The sequence below is a fragment of the Erpetoichthys calabaricus genome, chromosome 1 (assembly GCF_900747795.2).
Source record: "Erpetoichthys calabaricus chromosome 1, fErpCal1.3, whole genome shotgun sequence".
In the NCBI taxonomy this organism is placed as follows: Eukaryota; Metazoa; Chordata; class Cladistia; order Polypteriformes; family Polypteridae; genus Erpetoichthys; species Erpetoichthys calabaricus.
The window spans coordinates 281,673,093-281,692,847 of record NC_041394.2 but is presented as its reverse complement, the minus strand read 5'-3'; the positions used below and the strand labels follow the sequence as shown (position 1 = coordinate 281,692,847).

General features: G+C 34.8%; 1 protein-coding gene across 2 annotated transcripts in view; it reads right to left on the bottom strand.

Annotated features, from left to right (window-relative positions):
* Nucleotides 1-19,755, bottom strand: part of sox5 (SRY-box transcription factor 5) — a 242,290-nt gene that overhangs the window by 67,795 nt on the left and 154,740 nt on the right. For both annotated transcript variants that reach the window (XM_028815694.2, XM_028815700.2), the window contains exon 8: nucleotides 15,139-15,224. In XM_028815694.2, coding sequence (XP_028671527.1) covers nucleotides 15,139-15,224 — 86 coding nt within the window. The remainder of the gene's footprint in view (nucleotides 1-15,138; nucleotides 15,225-19,755) is intronic.

Here is a 19,755-nt window from a genome sequence, read left to right as displayed (position 1 = left end):
CTGATAAATGTCCAGAATCACAGACTTTAGTACTTCTTTTTCAGTTGTCAATTCTACTGCACTAGAGATGTACAGTGCCTATGATTAGCAACTGTTAAACATACAGTATATTCAAGGGAGACAGATGTTTGGGCCGGTCACAGATATACTTTGTATACAGCCCTGCTGACATACACTGTCAAAATCTTGTTCATTCAAAGCACTGATAAATGTAGTTTTTCTCAACCTCTCACCTGCATTTCCAACTTTTTTCTAGGCATAGTGTGACAGTGTAAACAGATGGTATTTTGTGCTGTTGGCTTTGTAGGGGAGCATAGCTCATTTGCATACTGCTGACAATTGGTTACAGAAAATCTTTTGGAAAATGTATGACAAAAAATAAAGAAACACACAAATATATATATATATATATATATATATATATATATATATATATATATATATATATATATATACATATATATATATATATATATATATATATATAACAAGGTAATTGTGTATATGCTGTATATATCATTTAAATTTACAAGTCATATATATATATATATATAAATAAATTTTTTGTTTGTGTGTGCATAAACATATACTGTACACATATACTTTATACAATACATATTTATAAACGTTTAAATATAGTAAATATATATATATATATATATATATATATATATATATATATATATATATATATATATATACACACACACACACACACACCCATACATATATATAAACACACAACCACATATTCATTATTTGTTGAATAAAGTTTTAATCATTAGACCTCTTATAATGTTCTTTCTTTCTAGTCTCTGTATATTTCTTGCTTTTTTCCCTTACAAAACATTCTCAAGTACAGCACTGTAATCCATTACAATATGTTCCAACATCTGCCTCCCCATATGATGCATGACCCATTCGATTGACCCCCTTTATACCTCTCTAGCACTGTTGTTCATTACCACTAGCAAATAAGCTATCTACTCCATGATTCTTTCGGCTCAGCAAAGCAACAAATACAATTCTATTTCAACCTGAATGTAGAACAGCCTGCCTTAGCAGGCTTCACAGGTGAATAAAAAGAAGTGTTATTGCACATAACATCAGTGTTTGAAATTCTATGAACAAAAGTACCCTATTATAAATAAGGCCAGCAAAGAATGCCAAAAGAAGAGGCAGCACAAGCTGTCCAAAATTACGTTTCTGCACTATAAAATCTGTTCAAACTGCATATTATTGCTACCTCCAATTAAATCAGTGATTTGAGATCAAACTGGGCCATTTTTAATTAACACATTGCCAAATATGCTAAATATGGTAAAGTGTAGACTTAAAGTTGCTTGAAAAAAATGACAGACAAATAGAATAATTAGCAAAAATAACATTTAAACAGTCATATCATTGGTTTACTAAGAACTAGAAAAGCTATTAAGAAAAGGCTTTGGGTAATATAAAGTCATTTTATTACATGGCAAAACAAAATCTGGTTTACCAAAATACTTATTATTTTATATCAATTGGTAAAACAAAAGACAGTGTCTCTCAAATACGTTCTTACTAAAATTAGCAATTTTTCAAATGTGCAATCAATAACTAATTACAAGTCTATGGGATGTGGGACATTATCCCACAAGAAATGCATTTGCCATCCTAGTTTCATGGTAAGACTGATTTTAGTTGAAACTAAGGTTTTATTTTGCTATTGAAAACTTGCTTATATTGAATGTTTTTAAATTACATGCTCATGTTGCTAGAATAATCTTACTGTTATTATCTTTAATCTAACAGTACTGGTTCTCACCATAAATGTAGATATATTTATAATGTATTCTTTGAAAAATATTTTTAGTTATAGTGAAGTGGGCAGCAGGATGGCACAGTGGTAGCACTGCAACCTTTTAACAAGGAGTTGTGCCTTGTGTGCTTCCTGCATGGAGTTTGCATTTTCTCCATGTGTTCCCATGGGTATTCTCCCACTATCCAAAGACATGAATGTTAGATGAACTGGCATTGCTAAACTGGACCTGGTAAGTGTGCGCCCTGTACAGATGTTGTTCCTGTCTTGTACCTGGGGATTGCTGGGACAGACTCCAGCTTTCCTGCCATCCAGCTCTGGTGTAGTGGTTTCAAAAGCTGCTGCCATGCATGAAGTGTCCTAGCTTTATATCAAGTTTGTTGTCTGTGTAGAAATTTGCAAGTTCTCCTTGTGTTTGCCTGGATTTTCCTCTGGGTGCATTTTTCTTTTTCATCTCACATCTTTGGTTAATTGGAACCTGACTCTATGCAAGTGTAGGTGGGTGGTCTCTGTGATTGACTGGTGTCCTGTCCCAGGTTCCTATGATGATAGAAAAACCTCTAGTACTCCTGCAAAATTAAAGGGATTAATCATGTTTCAGAATGGTATATTATTACTTAGTGTTTTAGAAAAGAACAACTGGCACCCATACTGTGAAAGTGTATTTACTGATATAAGTAAGAAGAAAGGTGGATGATGTTAAATATTTGTTGAAAACTGTCTGCCTTGTTAATGGCAGGTTCACAGAAGAGCATGGATATTTGCTAACTTCCTATAGGTAATCCCTACCATACCTCAACTTCTTATAGGATTTTCAGCCAATCTCACATAGCCTGCAACTGACAATGAACTTTAGTTTTGTGGCTCTTGATATCTGAAACACCTTTTTTGGGTCTGGCTGTGAGCCTTAATGTGTGTTAAATAAATTGCTCCTTGACTTAAGTTGACTTGAAATATACCTGTGGTTAATGTATTGATGATTATTCTGCTGTGATATATCAACAATTAAAATCAATCTATACCAACATTTCTATATAGCACATTTTCATATAAGAAGTGTAGCGAAAAGTGCTTTAAATATATTGCTATAATACTCATTAGTTTATTCATAGTTTATCTTACTATGCTTATCATGTATTTGAATTATGTTGTATTACTCCCTGTTGCTTTGAAATTAATTTTTATGCACTTTGTAAAGAGCCTCGGTGTTTGAGTCATCTGTGAAGGATGATACACAAAAACATATATTATTATTAAACAGGATAGTTAGGTAACACCTGGTTTGTTTTGAAAAAAAAAATACAGATTTTATCTACTGAGTCTGATTTCTAGAAGGCAAATGATGAATGGCCAATATCTGATTTAGCAAAGGTTAAGGTGAACGCACACGAAAAGGAACTGTTTAAATTTATAATTTAACACTTGATGATACATTTTCGATATTGAAGCCAATAATTTGTTCTGCTTACTTAAAGTTGAACAAGTAAATACTGTAATTGACACTAGCATGTTTGATCTAATGATCTGAAAATAATGTAATTATTTTTGATCTTTTAAGTGGACCAGAAATATACCGTATGTATATATTAAGACGGACCCACTTTCACCTCCTTTCCTTAAATTTACCACTTCTCTAAGAAGTATGTATTCAAAATCTGGGAAACTATATAAATTTTCCAGCTGTAGATTTCTGATTGCACAATGAATTATGTGCACAAGCAACAATATCATAAACCTGTTGACATCTCCATGAACAACACCATTAAAGATATTTACCAGTGAACATAAAAGCATAATTAAGAAGGTGCCTGAGGTATACCCATTATCCAGATATCTCTCTCTCTCTATTATATTAAAAAAGTTTTCCGTCATGTCTGCACTATTCAGCCTTGACCACTCCCCTCCACACCACTCGCCTAATCATTACTCCTACTGTGCATGTCCTCTCTCTGTACCATCCCACAACACTCTCAGTGCTAACTTACCCTTCAACGCAGTTGGTTATAATGGCAAGGCAGAAAAGCAATTTATCTATTCAAGAACGTTGAACTTTAGATTGTGATAGGAAAACAGCGACAAGAGTTGATAATGAACATTGAAAAAAAGAAAATTAACAAAAAAAAAGCTGCATGTAATAAAAATCAAGAACAAAGAGAATAGTCCAATAAATGAGAAATAGAAAAATATCCCAAACAATATGTAAACAGAAATGCAAAAAAGCAATGTTTATATAATGTAAGTTACAAGATAAATGGTCTTTTATAATGGTGATTTTTAGGTCACTGTGCAATTTTACATTTCAGTTAAGCTTTTGTGGTAACATTAAGTTTAATGTTAACCTTTTAGAGTGAAGGATACATTTAGAAACTGCATTTATATTATAATAATATATATATAACATATTCCAGTAATGATAAAACTAAACTACAAATAACAAATTGCTGAAGGTGGTTAGATTTCAATGTCTATTTTCACTTCCACTAAATGAGACTATTTGAAACTTAAAGTATTATACTTGATAGAAAGATATTTAGGTAGACCGAATATGTGGCAAGTATAAGCTGTAACTATTAAACTAAATTCCCTTTTTTGTACTGCATTTTTCTCTTACCACTCACTCCAATTGCTTTGCTTTTCCCACATGCTGCTTTTTAGTTCATGTACTACAACACTATCACCCCCCACCACACACACACACACACACACACAAACACTTAAAACAAGATTATTGTTTATGGGCACAGCAGGACCTAAGTTGTCATTCTCACTCCTGGGATGATGGATGGTACATGTGTGATAGTAACCTGAATGACCTGGTCTTTGGATGTGACAAGGTTTTCAGGTCAACCTTGCTAAATGGGGTCCAAAAACTGCCAGACCTGCCTGGGGTGATCTGATCAAGGTGTGTCTACTCTGGGTTTATTATTTCTTTCAGCAGTTTGGCCCAGTAGTGTGGATAAAATACAATGAAGGAAGGATAAGTGTATCAATTGAATCAGATACATTTAAGGAACCTGTAGCTGTCCAGATATAAGTTTTATCTCATACATGCCCTTAGTAAAATAATTAAGTTTACTTTAGAAATTGTTAACATAATGCCACAAGAAAAATAATGTGAACAGTGGTATGTCCTCTTAAGACAATTTTCTAAAAGGATGGATAAATTAACTATGTATTCAAAGTTGTAAGCTATAACAGCTTTCTTTTCATATCAAAAAAAACTATCACGTCTCAAAAATGAGTGAATTCAAATTTATCCAGAATAGTGCAACTAGGGTCAGGAATGTGTGAGTAGGACACTGGTGTATATATATATATATATATATATATATATATATATATATATATATATATATATATATATATATATATATATTTATGTTGCTACAGTCAATACAATAAATACATCCACTGACATTTGCAAAACAGCCAAAGGTGACAGACGAACCTTAAAAGCACAAGTGTTAAAAATATGCAACTCACAGACATGCAAAGAATCTACTAAAGTAAATCAGAAAAGTCTTTATAACTTTTCTCACCTAAAATGGAATTTGGCTTTTCTGTAAAATTTAAAAAAAAAACAAAAATAAACAAGGCCTTAAACAAAGTTTTTTTATAATGTAATTATTATAATAATAAACAATATTAATAATAAACATACTCATTTTATAAAGAAAAACACTCCTAGGTTTCTCAGATTATGCTAAGCATGTTCACTGACTTCTTTGAACACAGTGTATAGTAGTATTTGTTAACATTTGCACCAATATGCAACAAGACAAAATAAAAAAATGAGCTAGTATAATCAAGCAAAATCTAAAAGAAAAGGGCAGGACATAAATGCTAATGAAAGTTCTTTGTTACAGATACCTTTGAAGATCAAGATATTGATAACAATGCAATTTTTCCTGTAAAATTCAAATTTCAAGAAGGTAATGAAAGTAAGGTTCTGTGTTTTATGTATCCCTTCTCTACAGCACCTCTTTGTTCATGTTTTATCTTTGCGCTGGAACACAATGGGCTAGTTAACTCATAAAAGAAGGAAGGTGATGACCTGGACTAAATTAGATTTCCAGAGTGGTCTTCTTCCCCCACTCCCTCCCCATCACCACTACCACTGCTACGGCAATAACAAGTAAGACACATAGACTAGAAATGTCTCAAGATTAAAAAAAGACTAGCTTAATAGCTTATTAAATAAAACACATATAGTTAAAATGGTTATAGTTTCATTTTTGCATTATTTTACAACTTTCTATTTCATTTTAATTATTTGAATAACTGACATTTAACTACTTTTGTGCTCTTTAAATGACATTCACCGAATCAGACTTTGATCAAAATCAATGTGCAACTGAGACCAATGCATCCCAGATGCCCTTTTTAATTGCTTTAAATGACAATCTATCCAATGAGTTATTTAGAAGGTCTATAGACTTAATTTTCACTTTATCAATTATTTTTATTTGGAGGTCTTTATTTAATTCACATGAAATTGTTTCTGTCTGGTCAAATTACTTGGTCTTTTTAAACTTTTACTAATTCTCTCTTTTTTAAGCTTTGGCAAAAATGAAATGTAGCTTTCTTTGTTATTTGACACCCCCCCCCCCCCCCCCCCCCCCCCCCCCCCCCCCACACACACACAATATATTGTTACTACAGTTAGCTACCTCACTATTAAAAAATACAAAAACTAAACATTTACATGTAAAGAAAAAAATCTTGGTGCTGAAAGCATACCATTAATAAACTATCTCTTGTGATGGGGTGCCTGGCTTGCAATTTGTTGCTGGTGCAGTGGAGAACCAAGTTGGCAGTCAGCAGTCAGTCCCACAGCAGACCTCTATACTTCCACACAGAGAGAAAATGCTGGCAATAACAGACTACTTCTACATGCCTGTGTGGAAAAACAGGGACTGCTAATCCGTCATGTGGGTTGACCCAGAAGAAAAACCTCTAGGGGAATCAAGAGAAAAGAAAAAGATATAGAGAAATATACTGGGAGAGAGCAAGCAATTCTCTTCCAGAACAGTGAAGAGCAGAAAGGATCTCCGCTTATTTGTCAAAATCCTATGCTCTTATGTAACCTAGCAGATGCTAAGGATGTTTGACCCTCTGCTGAGAGGGAGAAAGAGAGAGGTGCCATGGATGGCTGTCAAAAAGCCACAATACCTCCTAAGTAACATGTACTGTAGCAGCACTGGTTCCTTAGCCATCAGCTGGAGAGAATGGGACAGATTTTCCCATGATGGATGAAGCCAGGGATTACTACCATGAGACTAGTAATAACATTAGACAATGGCTCCTGGCTTGGATGGGTTGGTCCCCTTTAAAAGTAATGGGTACTGAGGAAAATTGTCTAGGAATGTGCATAGGCCAGATTATATAAATACTGATTTTTTTTTTCTTGGTGTACACATTTTTCTGTTTTATTGGCATACACATATTTTCATGTTCAAATTTTATAAATGAGGCTCTGATCTGACTGCACAAAGCTCAGGTTTGCAGGAACACCAAGAGCCACTAGAAGGAGTTCTACCCTTGTACCCCTGAAACCAAAAAAGTGAAAAACTTGAACCAATAGGTGACCAACCCAATAGGTGACCACAAGGTAGCGCTAAGATTAGTCCAGAGTTAAAGCAGAGCTGGGACAAAGGCTCACTTGAAGAATGAAAAGAAGTCAGACTAATTTTAAGGAGAGGGTGTGGTAAGATGAAAGAAATGAGATATGACCAGTGAATGATTTGCTGTGGTTTTTAAGAAGTTGACATTTGGCCAAGCCACTCCACAGAAAAGATATGGCAACCACCTGCACAGGCAAGCCTGAAGGGGAAACAAGGGTTTTTTTGCTTTGTTTTCCCTATTTATATTATGCACATTATAATAAACACACTCTTTACTGTTTTGATTATCTTTGTCTCCCCTAATACTGTTATATGTATTTAGAGACATTCATAAACCTGTTTAATCCAAATCAGCCAGAGTCACGACAGCACAACATGCAACAGGAAACAGTCCTGGACAAGGAAGCAGTCCACTGCAGAACCCACTCATACTCACACAGAAACATTAAAAAATTAATTGTCAACAAACATGAAAAGCATGTCTGGGATGGAAAGCAACATTCCAGGAGAAAACCTAATGCCGAAACAAAGAGATTGTGCGAACTCCACACAAATAATAACCGGGTGTAGGATTAAAACCCAACACTACATTCATCAGACAGCAACTTTAACCACTGAGCCAATCCTAAAAACCCTAATATTAGAGCAAGTGTCTGAATCCATGCTACAGCATGTAATAGAATGAGCCATTCTTCATATACTTATTTTCTAGTAATTTTGAGCCTTTCTGGCCCAAATTGTTTTCCCTCCTGGAGTTAAATTAAAACTTTGTGCTTTCTGTGCATTCTGTGAGTAATAACATTAGCAATATATCCATTGGAGTTGTTACACTCAGTTCTGTGCAATAACTGCATTCTGTGTGTCCTGAACCTGTTATACTATTTATCGTAGACTATGTCATCTTCTTGGATATAGTCTGTATGCATAATAGCACTATATATGAATAAAACATTTGCAAAATATGAAAAGAAAAATAAAACATTGAAATGGAAAATGGGTTTTAACTTTAGCGTGGATCAAACAGAACCCAAGTCTTCTCTGTCATAACCCACAAAGGAGTGAAACACACAACCTACCTGGTCTAAAAAATACAATATTCTTCTGTAGTCTTTTCAGGTATCCATGCTAACTGAAGGATGGTATATTGAAACAGTCTCACTTGTGGAATATATATTCTTTACATTATTATCAGTCACGTCAAATTTTGCCATTGTGGATAGTAAATGTACTGGTGTGAACATTGAAAGAATGGGCAGAGATGATTTTTTACATGAGGTAAAGACAGAAAAGGTCAAGTAAAAGTGAAGTAGGAGTTGATGAATTCAAATGACGTATCTTTCTAACCAAACATACAACTATACATAGTATCTATATATATAAAAGAGAAAACCCACTGACTGATTCATCACTAGATCTCCTAAACCCTAGGTTCTAAAATTTTGAAATTTGGCATGGAGGTTTGTTTTAGGGTCTAGGTGAGAGATAAGAACAGATTCTGTGAAACTCCTACTCTAAGGGGGTGAAACTACTCCTTCAATATTAAAACATGTTATATATCAAAAATGGTTAATTTTTCTCAGAAATGCCAAAATATGTCAGTTTTATTTTGATTTATACTACTTTTTGAAATTTTTAAAAACATTTTACCTTTCTACAGGATGGTCGAAAAAAACTGGACAAATGCCAATTTTTGAATTTTCTTGTAAAATTTTAGCAAAATACGTACTGGTTTAGAAAATTCAATCCACACTATGATGTCACGGCACCAGACAGCATTTGACACGTCAAAACATTCTTCCAGATAAAGTTTGAAGTTTGACATTCCTTTACCATGATGGTACATAATGTCGCCAGTTAGTGTGAATTGAACTACAATATTTAAAATACACTGACTAATATTTTTAGGTGACGTTGCCAGTCAGTGGTATTCTGTATAATGTGAATCAACCTTAAGTCATTTGGTTCTTCTTACCAGAACCAAAGCGATCGAACAAAGTGGTCGTAAACTGTGATTATTTGAAGGAAATACTGTATCTTATGATCCAGCAGAGCTGTCTAATATTATTTCAAATAACAAACCCCCCTTTAATTGTTACCAAAAAAAGTATAAAAGTCTATAATTGATAGCATTAATAGAGAACAGGGTAGTTTATTTTTCCTGGATGCTCCGGGAGGGACCAGAAAGACATTCCTAATAAATTTATTGCAAAAGCAAGAGAAAGTCAAAATTTTGCACTGACAGTGGCTTCCTCTGGAAAAGCAGCAACACTCTACAAAGTGGCAAAACGGCACATTCTACTTTTTAGTTGCCACTCAATCTACATTTTATGGATACTCCCCTATGCAGTATCATCAAGCAAAGTAACATGGCTCATGTTTTTCAAGACTGCAAATTAATTGTATGGGATGAATGTACAATGTACAATGATTACATCAGGGATCGGCTCTGAGCCCTTTCTTATCTGCAATGGCGATGGACAGGTTGAAAGATGAGATTAGACAGGAGTCCATGGACTATGATGTTTACTCATGACACTGTGATCTGTAGTGAGAGTAGGGAATAGGTTGAGGAGACCCTGGAGAGGTGGAGATATATGCTCTAGAGAAGAGAGGAATGAAGGTCAGTAGGAACAAGACAGAATACATGTGTGTGAATGAGAGGGAGGACAGTAGAATGGTGAGGATGCAGGGAGTAGAGTTGGCGAAGGCGGAGGAGCTTAAATACTTGGGATCAACAGTACAGAGTAACAGGTATTTTGGAAGAGAGGTGAAAAGGAGAGTGCAGGCAGGGTGGAATGGGTGGAGAAGAGTGTCAGGAGAAATTTGTGACAGACAGTTATCAACAGGAGTGAAAGGGAAGATCTACAGAATGGAAGTGAGACCAGCTAGATGTTATATGGGTTGGAGACGGCGGCAGTGACCACAAAGCAGGAGACAGAGCTGGAGGTGGCAGAGTTGAAGATGCTAAGATTTGCATTGGGTGTGGCAAGGATGGGCAGGATTAGAAATGAGTACATTAGAGGGTTGGCTTAGGTTGGAGGGTTGGGAGACAAAGTCAGAGAGACGAGTTTGTGTTGGTTTGGACATGTGCAGAAGAGAGATAGAGCTGTCAGGTAAGAGGAAAAGAGGAAGGCCAAAGGGTGAGAGAGGACATGCAGGTGATGGGTGTGATAGAACAAGATGTAGAGGACAGGAAGATATGGAACAAGATGATCCGCTGTGGCAACCCCTAACAGGAGCGGCCGAAAGAAGAAGAAGGATGAATGTACAATGTCTAACAAGGCAGGTATCAAGGCACTTGACAGAATGCTCCAAGATATTTGAAATAACAATAAGTTAGTAGGTGGAGTTACAGCACTGCTTACCAGAGATTTCAGGCAAACCCTACCAGTCATAACAAGGGATACGTATACTGATGAGGTAAAGGACTGTCTGAAGTCATCGTATATGTGGCCGAAAATAAAAATACTGAGACTTAAAAAATATGAGAGTGCTCTTGCTGGGTGACTTGAAAGCACAAGAGTTTTCAGATCTATTATTGAAATTAGGAGACAGTAGAATAGAGGAGAAAGAAGGAAAAATAAATATCCTGGACAATTTATTTCTTTTAATGAACAACATAGAGATATTAATGGAGAAGATATATCCTGATATGTAAAATTTACCTTCTAAACCTGTATCTTGGCTAAGGGAACAAGCTACATTAACGCCTAAAAATGATAAAGCTACAGAAATCAATACCTGGCTTTTAGCAAAGCTAAATACACATGAGATGACATATGATTCAACTGACTCAGTAGCAGAGGCTGAAGAGGCTGTACAATATCCAGTGGAGTTCTTGCATATATACTCAGTCTTCCAGGCAATCTACTGCACAAACTTGCAGTTTTTTGAAGATAGGAACACCAGGTATGTTTTTGAGAACCTTAAATCCTACTAAACTGTGCAATGGCAGAAGACTGCAAATAAAAGCTTTACACAATAAGGTACCTTTACTGGCACTGGTCAGGGAGAAACTGTCTTTATACTGTGTATTCTTTTTATACCATCTGACTTTCCTTTTCAATTCAAACGCCTGCAATTTCCAATTAATGTGATAGAAATTAAATGACTATCAATAAAGCACAAGGTCAGTCTCTAAAAGAGTCGGAAGTGGATTTGAGGAATGATTGCTTTTCTCATGGCCAGCTTTATGTGGTGTGCTCCAGAGTGAGTTCACCTCGCTTACTATTCATTCTGTAACCTGGGGGTGCTACATCTAATGTTGTATGCAGAGAAGTATTGTAACTCCTTGCTCAGCATATTTGTTCCTTTTGTTTGATTTTCATATACAGCACAGACTTGGTACATAATCTAAAAATGAAATAAAACTGTGTCCATATTTTTATATCAGCCAATTTATTAAAAGAGATCTTTGCAAGCGAAGCCGTGGGTATTAGCTAGTATATATATATATATATATATATATATATATATATATATATATATATATATACACAAGGAGGGACCCAGAAATTCCATTAATTGACCAACAGTACAGGAGCATGGAATAGTTATCGAAAATGCTGCTAGATATCATTTGTCTATAGGTCTGGTTAACCAGTCCGGTGAATGGCATCATGGTGAGCTGATCCAGTTTATCCTTCTGGTGTTTATTCTACAATCAGGCAGGTCATTTCATCATTTTTATTTCCTTCAAGCCACTGTGGCAGATTTTCAAAAGACAATGATGATTGGTGCTCTGCACCCTTATAATAGCCAGATTTTGCTCTTTATTACTTCTTTTTGTTCCAAGATTTAAAATTGAGACCTAAGGGAAGAAGGTTTACTACTGTAGAAGAAATACAAGAATAACACAACAGAGACTCTAGATAATGGTAACAAAAGATGTGTACAGAAAATATTTCCAGGAATGGGAGAAGAACTGGATCAAGTGTATTTCATCTCAGGGAGGGAATCTTGATGATGACTAAAAGGAAATTGCTGCAAGTTTTATAATAAAAGTTTTTTTTAACAATTACAATTATTTTTGGGTCCCCCTTCATATATATATATATATATATATATATATATTCTAAAAATATGTGTCTTGGTAATAATGTATGAAAAGTACTATGTGACTAAGTACTTTTCTGTATATAATATTTGTATTTTGTTACCAGGGCTAATATTATTAGTTGACTTGAGCTCCTTACTTTTGAACATGGTACATACAATTACACATTAGTAAAACACAGCTGCTGTACATCAATTAGTGGTTGTCCACAAACAACATATAACAGCCAATAAAACGTTATTAGAAAGTAGTTCTGTTGAAGCACAATTGCTGGTTCTGTCCCTGCCAGTTATACACTATGTGATCCCTCTATAGGGCAATTAATGTGTCATGTTCCTGATATGAAAATACAATTAAAATACAATTATTTATGACTGTGAAGTGCTTTGGACAAAACATCATCAAATTAAACAAAGGTAATCTAAGTACACCCATCTCACTTTTAAATACAGTATTATTTTAAAAAATAACTGAAACCACCTGTTAAAGAAGGAAATTGAGTAAGAAACAGAGAATACCAAAATATCTTTGTTGGAGACATACTGAAGAAAGAATGTCCTTTAAATAAGCAAATAGTAAACAGCTTCTACTTTATTCAAATAAATTATTACATAGGTGTTTCTGAGGTTCCTGCTTTTTTGCATACAGCTCCAACCTTCCAAATCTACCTTTTGTAAAGCTGGCCCCACCATCTCCATTCCAGTAAAGTATAACAAAACCTTTGAATTTAATTCACTCTCTGCCAAATGGGCTTCTTCACAAACAAAATAAACTGTCTGCTTTGATCAGTCTTTATCAGCAACCAGGACTTTTGGAGAATGATTACAACTGACATGTGCTCCTTTATAGTGTGACCACAAGGTTTTGAAGTATGCACTTTTTTGGTATCATTTAATTAAATTTTGATTGGGGTACTCAAATTAATTCATCCATGTAGCTGCTTGTTAAACATGATGCCTTGACCCATGGGTTACAAGCTAAAAAACATTGCTAAATTAATACTGCTTTAAAAATCAAGCAATGTAAAGCAAAGAAGATATTTTACATAGTGAAACGAGATCAGGTTTAATTTCTATTTTACTGAGGCTAGGTTCCTCCAATAAAATGAGATGTGGATAAAATATGACAGACAACCACCTTTCATTGAACAATTGTGACTTCAGATATCATTTATATGACGGGTAAATCAGAATTATCGAGCAATGAACTGAGGCTTGAACTGACAGAATAAATACTAAGATGTATGGTCAAATTTCCATTAATTTAGTGCAGTTTCGTCTTGTGTTACACAGGACTTTTAGAATGTAATCGAATTGTTGTCTTCCCTTCTATTAATACATATGCAAATCAGTTGTTCTTTGCAGCTGTGCAGTATTAATCATGTGTGCCTCTCTCTGTTTGCCCTGTAGGCTTATGTGTTTCGGATTGGGAAAGGGTAAGGGAGGGGGGTGTTATGAGGGGATAGACAGACGCTTAACCTACAAGAAAATTCACTCATGCAAACAGAGGTCTGCTAGCAAACAGCAGGACTGGGTTAGGATTAACATGACGATAGGCCACTTATTTTAAATATGTGTGGATCTGGATAGAATTTAAAAGATATTTTAGCCAGGCAGTGTGTATGACCAGATGTTTTTTTTTAGTAGGAATTATCTGATACTAAACCCATGCAATGAACTCTAACAGCAGAAAATACAAAGCCTTATAATAAAAAAGGATAAAATCTAGTGTTAGGATTTGTTTTGTTTTACTTTAAAACTTTACTAATTTTGTCATTTTGTTATCATTTTTAAAGACAGCTCAAAACTACTTTAATTCTTGGTATACCATAGGAATTATTGGTTAATACTTTGCTACTAAGTGAGAATTGTGTATAAAGGTAGGGCTGGCATACTTGAAGATGCAACAATTGCAAAGTACTATTTTATGATGAAGGAAAGCTATTGTTATTTATAATGTAGAGCAGGAACAGAGGAGATATATTAAAGGTGATCAAACATGAGTGTGCATGTTTAGTCTTTTTGGGGTCATTGCCGGCCAAAACAATACAGGAACCTGCTGTAGGCACTCTGAAACTAGAAATTTCTGAATTAGATATGCTCTGCCATAAGAAATTCTCTTTACAGTTCTCTAATGTGTCACTTTATCCAGATCTGCCAAGTATACTTATCATCATCAAATTCTCGCTTGATTATCTCAAAAAGAAATAATAAACAACAATGATCAGAATACGACCCACTGTTGGGATTCTAAAACTCTGTGTTAATGTCTTTAGCTTAAAGCAGGAATAGTAAGTAGCTTCTTTGACATAAATGCAATATGCCATTCTGTGCACATTTTAATGTGATTCTTGTCTCCATGGGGAACTGGACATGCACAATCAGTAAGTCTGTCTAGACAGATCAAAAAGTACCTACGACTTCATTAGACCTCAGCAGCAACTTTTATTGTTTCCTTTTGCTTAGCACTCAACAAAGATTCTGTTTGTTTTACCTTTCAAGTCATGCATCACACAACCAGGAGGGGTTCTCGGGGTGTGTGTGTGTGGTGGGGGGGGGAGTGTATAGGGGAACTGTGACAGTCAGAGGGCCCAACAATCGAGTGGCAAGTGAAGCACTTTCCTTCTTGTCTGAATGTGTTTTAAACATTTGCTTTCTTACCTGCAGTTGAAGTGGGCCCAGGCCTGGAGTCGCTGCAGCCGCAGCTGCCATGGTAGTCGGAATCAGCTGAAGAGGGTAAGGGTCACCTGAAGCAGAGAACAATGAAAGTGTCAACACCTTTTATCCCCTCTCCACCTGCAAACCAAACTCTTCTATTCACTCTTTCCAAAGCCTTCTTTTGTGTGCCTTCCTGGGGCCTTAATGAAAGCCTCTATTGTGTCGCCTTTTTTTACTAATACCCTTTTCACAAAGCTGAGTGAAGGTGGATCGTGATAAAGAAGGCACAGAGCAATTAAGGGGGGAAACTTCTTCTTATTTTATGGCCAGCACAGAGAAAAATTGCTAAATGCTGATGAATCAGAGCATTATAAAAATTATCACTCAAGAGCTCCAGATAGGTTCCTTTTAATTAAAGCGTGTAAAGGGAATGTCAGAGTCGGCAATACCAAGAGCAATTTTCACAACATTTTTTGTAGTAGTAGGTCTTGTTAGGTTAAACATGCATGTGTATGTACAATTGTGCACAATTCTCCTTATATACTGTATGAAAGTAAGTTATTTGTTTTCTTGTTCAAATCTTAAACTGTTGCTGTGAAAAGGTTTGAACTGCCACATTCATTATTTTAAGTGATATCTGTATGACAAGTTTACATCAAGACCTAATACACATTATACTCTGACTAGGTCCTTTTTATGATTACTAGAGGCCAAAAGACTGAACTGTCTCTCTTTTTTTCACACAATCTAAATCCTAATATGGGGTTATGAGGTGAAACACACTATATTAGCGACAAAAGGGAAAAGAGTGAAAGACATCTGCAACAGGCTACTAGTTCACCATAAGTCTCACGTACACATACACCAGGGCTACAATATAGATGCATGAAATCATTCCCAAGGCATACCAACTTGAATTACAACACTAAACCAAGTTGACAAACTTTAAAAAATTATTTAAACAAAATTTACATGGTGAGCACTTTCACCAGACAGTTTACAGGGGGTACTGATTAAGCATAGTGTATCAACCCATAGCAATCTGTTTTTATTTTAAGTAGAGTTGTCCTCCTCTAGTTAACTGTTCCAACTTGTCCACACATGATGGTTGACAGAAACAGTGAATGTTTTGAAGAGAAACAGTCTGGAAAAGTGAATCAGGTGGAATAATGTCTGTATGCCAAAACACTATCCTTTGTCATTCCGACATAGAATGATACAGACAATGCGACACCATGCATCCAGTCTATCCTGTACTGGAAAAGTATGCTGTTTGTTATTCAGAGTTACTATATTTGAAATGACCTGACCTTTCAGTGACTGCCTAACTTTTCTTCAACATCACATATTACAATAACAGGAATTTTTTTCTTTGATTATGACTCTCTCCAGTAAAAATAAGTTTTTTTTTAAATTAATATATAGTCTGCTGTTAAGTAATCACTGTAATCAAATACGAACACATGGCCTAATGATTATGTATATCATTTACTGTACAATGCAGATGAGAAATTCTTCACATTTTCTGTCATAAAGATAATGCCAGAAAGAAAATGTTAGCAGTGAAGATGAAAAACTAATATTCTTACTGTAGATCAACATAAATCTGTTTTCCTTATTAATATTCTAGTTGCTAAATAACTTTACATTGTTTTACAGTACTTTATATTTACTTGTAAATGGAGGATATTCTTTAATTTTGTTTTCTACATGTTATATTAACAAGAAATACCTTTCAAGAAAACTTAATTGCAAAATACCACTTGTTACACTATTTGTTACATACAGTACCTGCCAAGTTACAATGACCATTAATTAGTTTACACATACCATGAGTCTTAAACACCTGCCTTTGCTGTTCTTATGCATCAGACCTTTCCCACTAAATTGTACTTAATAAATGACATGTGATAAAAAAAAAAACAGACCAGATTCGAGAGTGCTTAATAATTAGACAATAGGTCAAAGAAATTAACTCTTAGATCAAATTGTTTTCTGTTACCATTTATTTACCTTTTCACATTATATTCAGCTTGATATTGTATGAAATTGCCACGCTAGGTCATTGATTAATATCAAAATTAGCATACAGAGAATCTGAATGCCAAACACTCATGTACTGACCTAGTCACAGAACAGTTTAAACACATACTCCAAAACAGACCATTAGTTGTAGGCTTTTGACAATTACCAGGCTACAGAGGCAATTACTGTATAATATTACTTTTACTGAGAAGCTTTAAAGTAATACAATACAGGAAACTGCTTTATGTCAGAGGTTAGAACTAAGCTCTCTGACTTATGTTGTTCAGTTTACATACCAGACCCGTGAATGATGTTTTGCAGGATCCAAGTCAACATATTCACTTAAGGAATTCTACTTCATTTACTTCTAAAGGACAATTTTTATTATATTTCACAAATAAGGTGTAATTAAAATAGGGTTTTCAATTAAAACACATGATAGACCAGCATCATTAAGCAAATTATCTAAAGTTACTTAGCTTTATATGTAGCATATGCATCTTATTTAATTAAACATTCAGTGACATAACTTTACATATTCTTGTTCTCCCTTTATACTTTTAATTGGATAACTGTACATTAAATATTTTAATTATTTAACCACTATGTCATATTGTGAATTGAACTGAAATAAAATAATGATAACTGAAAGGTTTGGGAAACTTTCTGCAAATAAACTCAGACAAAGTTTTGAGAAACATTAAAACAGAAAGGCGTGAAGGTAGTTTTAATGGTTTTTGCTTAAATATGAGGTACACCAAAGAAACACACCTAGCATACCTTTACTTAGGTCAGAGTAAAGTCCTACTGAAGTCATTGAAAAATATAACCACTGACATTCTAATCTAAGACTACTAGTTTCTTTATAACAAACACACAGTAATTATTTTAAATTATCCCTGGCATTAATATATAGTAACTTCTTATTAGGCATTCAGGATAGAATTATTGGGAAGTGTACTATTCTTGCAAGCTTTCCATTTCATTATTATTTGTTATTGCTCTTCACAACATTGAACTGTACTGTGCTTGTATGAGAATTGTATGTTATTATTATTGCATATTTGGAAAATACTATTACTTAAGTCAATGTACAATAGTATAATCAATTAAAATTGTTTGCTCAGATCAAAAGATTTATTAAGGGTCACAGAGTAAGTAGGGTATATGGATATGAATGGCATCCAAGTACAATGCTCTAGTCACCATGTCACACTACAGATGATTGATCCATCAGTCTTTTTATTCAGTTAGTGATGCGGCTACCCATCTATTAATCAATCTATTTTCATAACCCACTCAGTCTAAAATAACAGCATTGGCGAAGAAGCAGCAACACACATTGAAAAGGACACAAGTCCATTGCTGAGAAGCCATCTTTATTAATATTATTTAATTATATACTATAGATTACTTACTAAAAAGTACCAAATTGGCCTACATGTAAATTACTATGCAATAACAATTTACAATAATAATTATAATTAGAGATAACCTCATCATCTCTAATCAAAATCCTGGACTGATTAAAGATTCAGAAATGTTACATCATCGTCTGCCCATAAAAAACAAAGGATATGGAGAACACTTCACTACTACTACTACTTCACTACTAATCTTGAACAAGGAAACAATAAACAATATCTCCTGCATGTATGCAAAGTAATTGAAAATTTATTGACAAAGTTGTCAGTACAAATAAATGTATAAAACGTGGGTGACACATGGAAGTGGAAGAAGTTTGTTAAATTCATCTAAACACTATAGTAAATTTAAATTCACTAAAATCGTTGAATCATTGTGAACATCAGATCTTTGAAACTATCAAATTCAACACAATTCTATCTGGCAGAATGAAAGAATGCTATTAAGCACATAATAGATGAAAGAAGGCTGCTTCCATTAGTATTACTAAAATTATGCCTAGTTATCAATCCACCTACCCTTATCTGAACTCATGTGATGTAACTGTAGGTTTCAGGATAACCAAAGTCTTTCCTAGCAGCACTAGATGAAAGGCAGGAACCTTGTCTCATGCCAATTATAGAGTTTGATCTCATTATTTGCAATTGGTAAACATAGATGTAACTGACCATGTGTATTTCTCGCCTTTACATCATGGTGTGCAGAGTTGGCATGTGCTTAAGTAGTACTAAGGGAGCACAGGTTGGGGTAGAACCTGGCAGAATCTTAGAACTTATCTTCTTTCTATTGCAGGAGTCACTGTACACAGACAATAGCCATCAATAGGCAGTAGGCCCTAACAGTGTGGAGGAGTCTCTGGACACATCCCCGATGAACAGAATGACAGAGGAACAGAGAGTGGGAGAGGTAAAATGTGATTAATACTGTCACTCTTGATATATGACCCCCTTTATCTGACACAGGGGGGGGGGGGGGGGAGTGCTGGAATAATGGCAGGAAGTTCAGCTATGGTGTCTATTTAGTTTGGCTGAGAAATGACCCATGATACAGTTTAAACCCGATTAAAACTAGGGTATAATTGAGCTTAGAGACAGGTTGTGAGCTGGGATAAAAGCATGCTGGAAAGGGGAGGTCGTCAAGGGTAGAGAAGAAGACATAAAGAAACAGGAG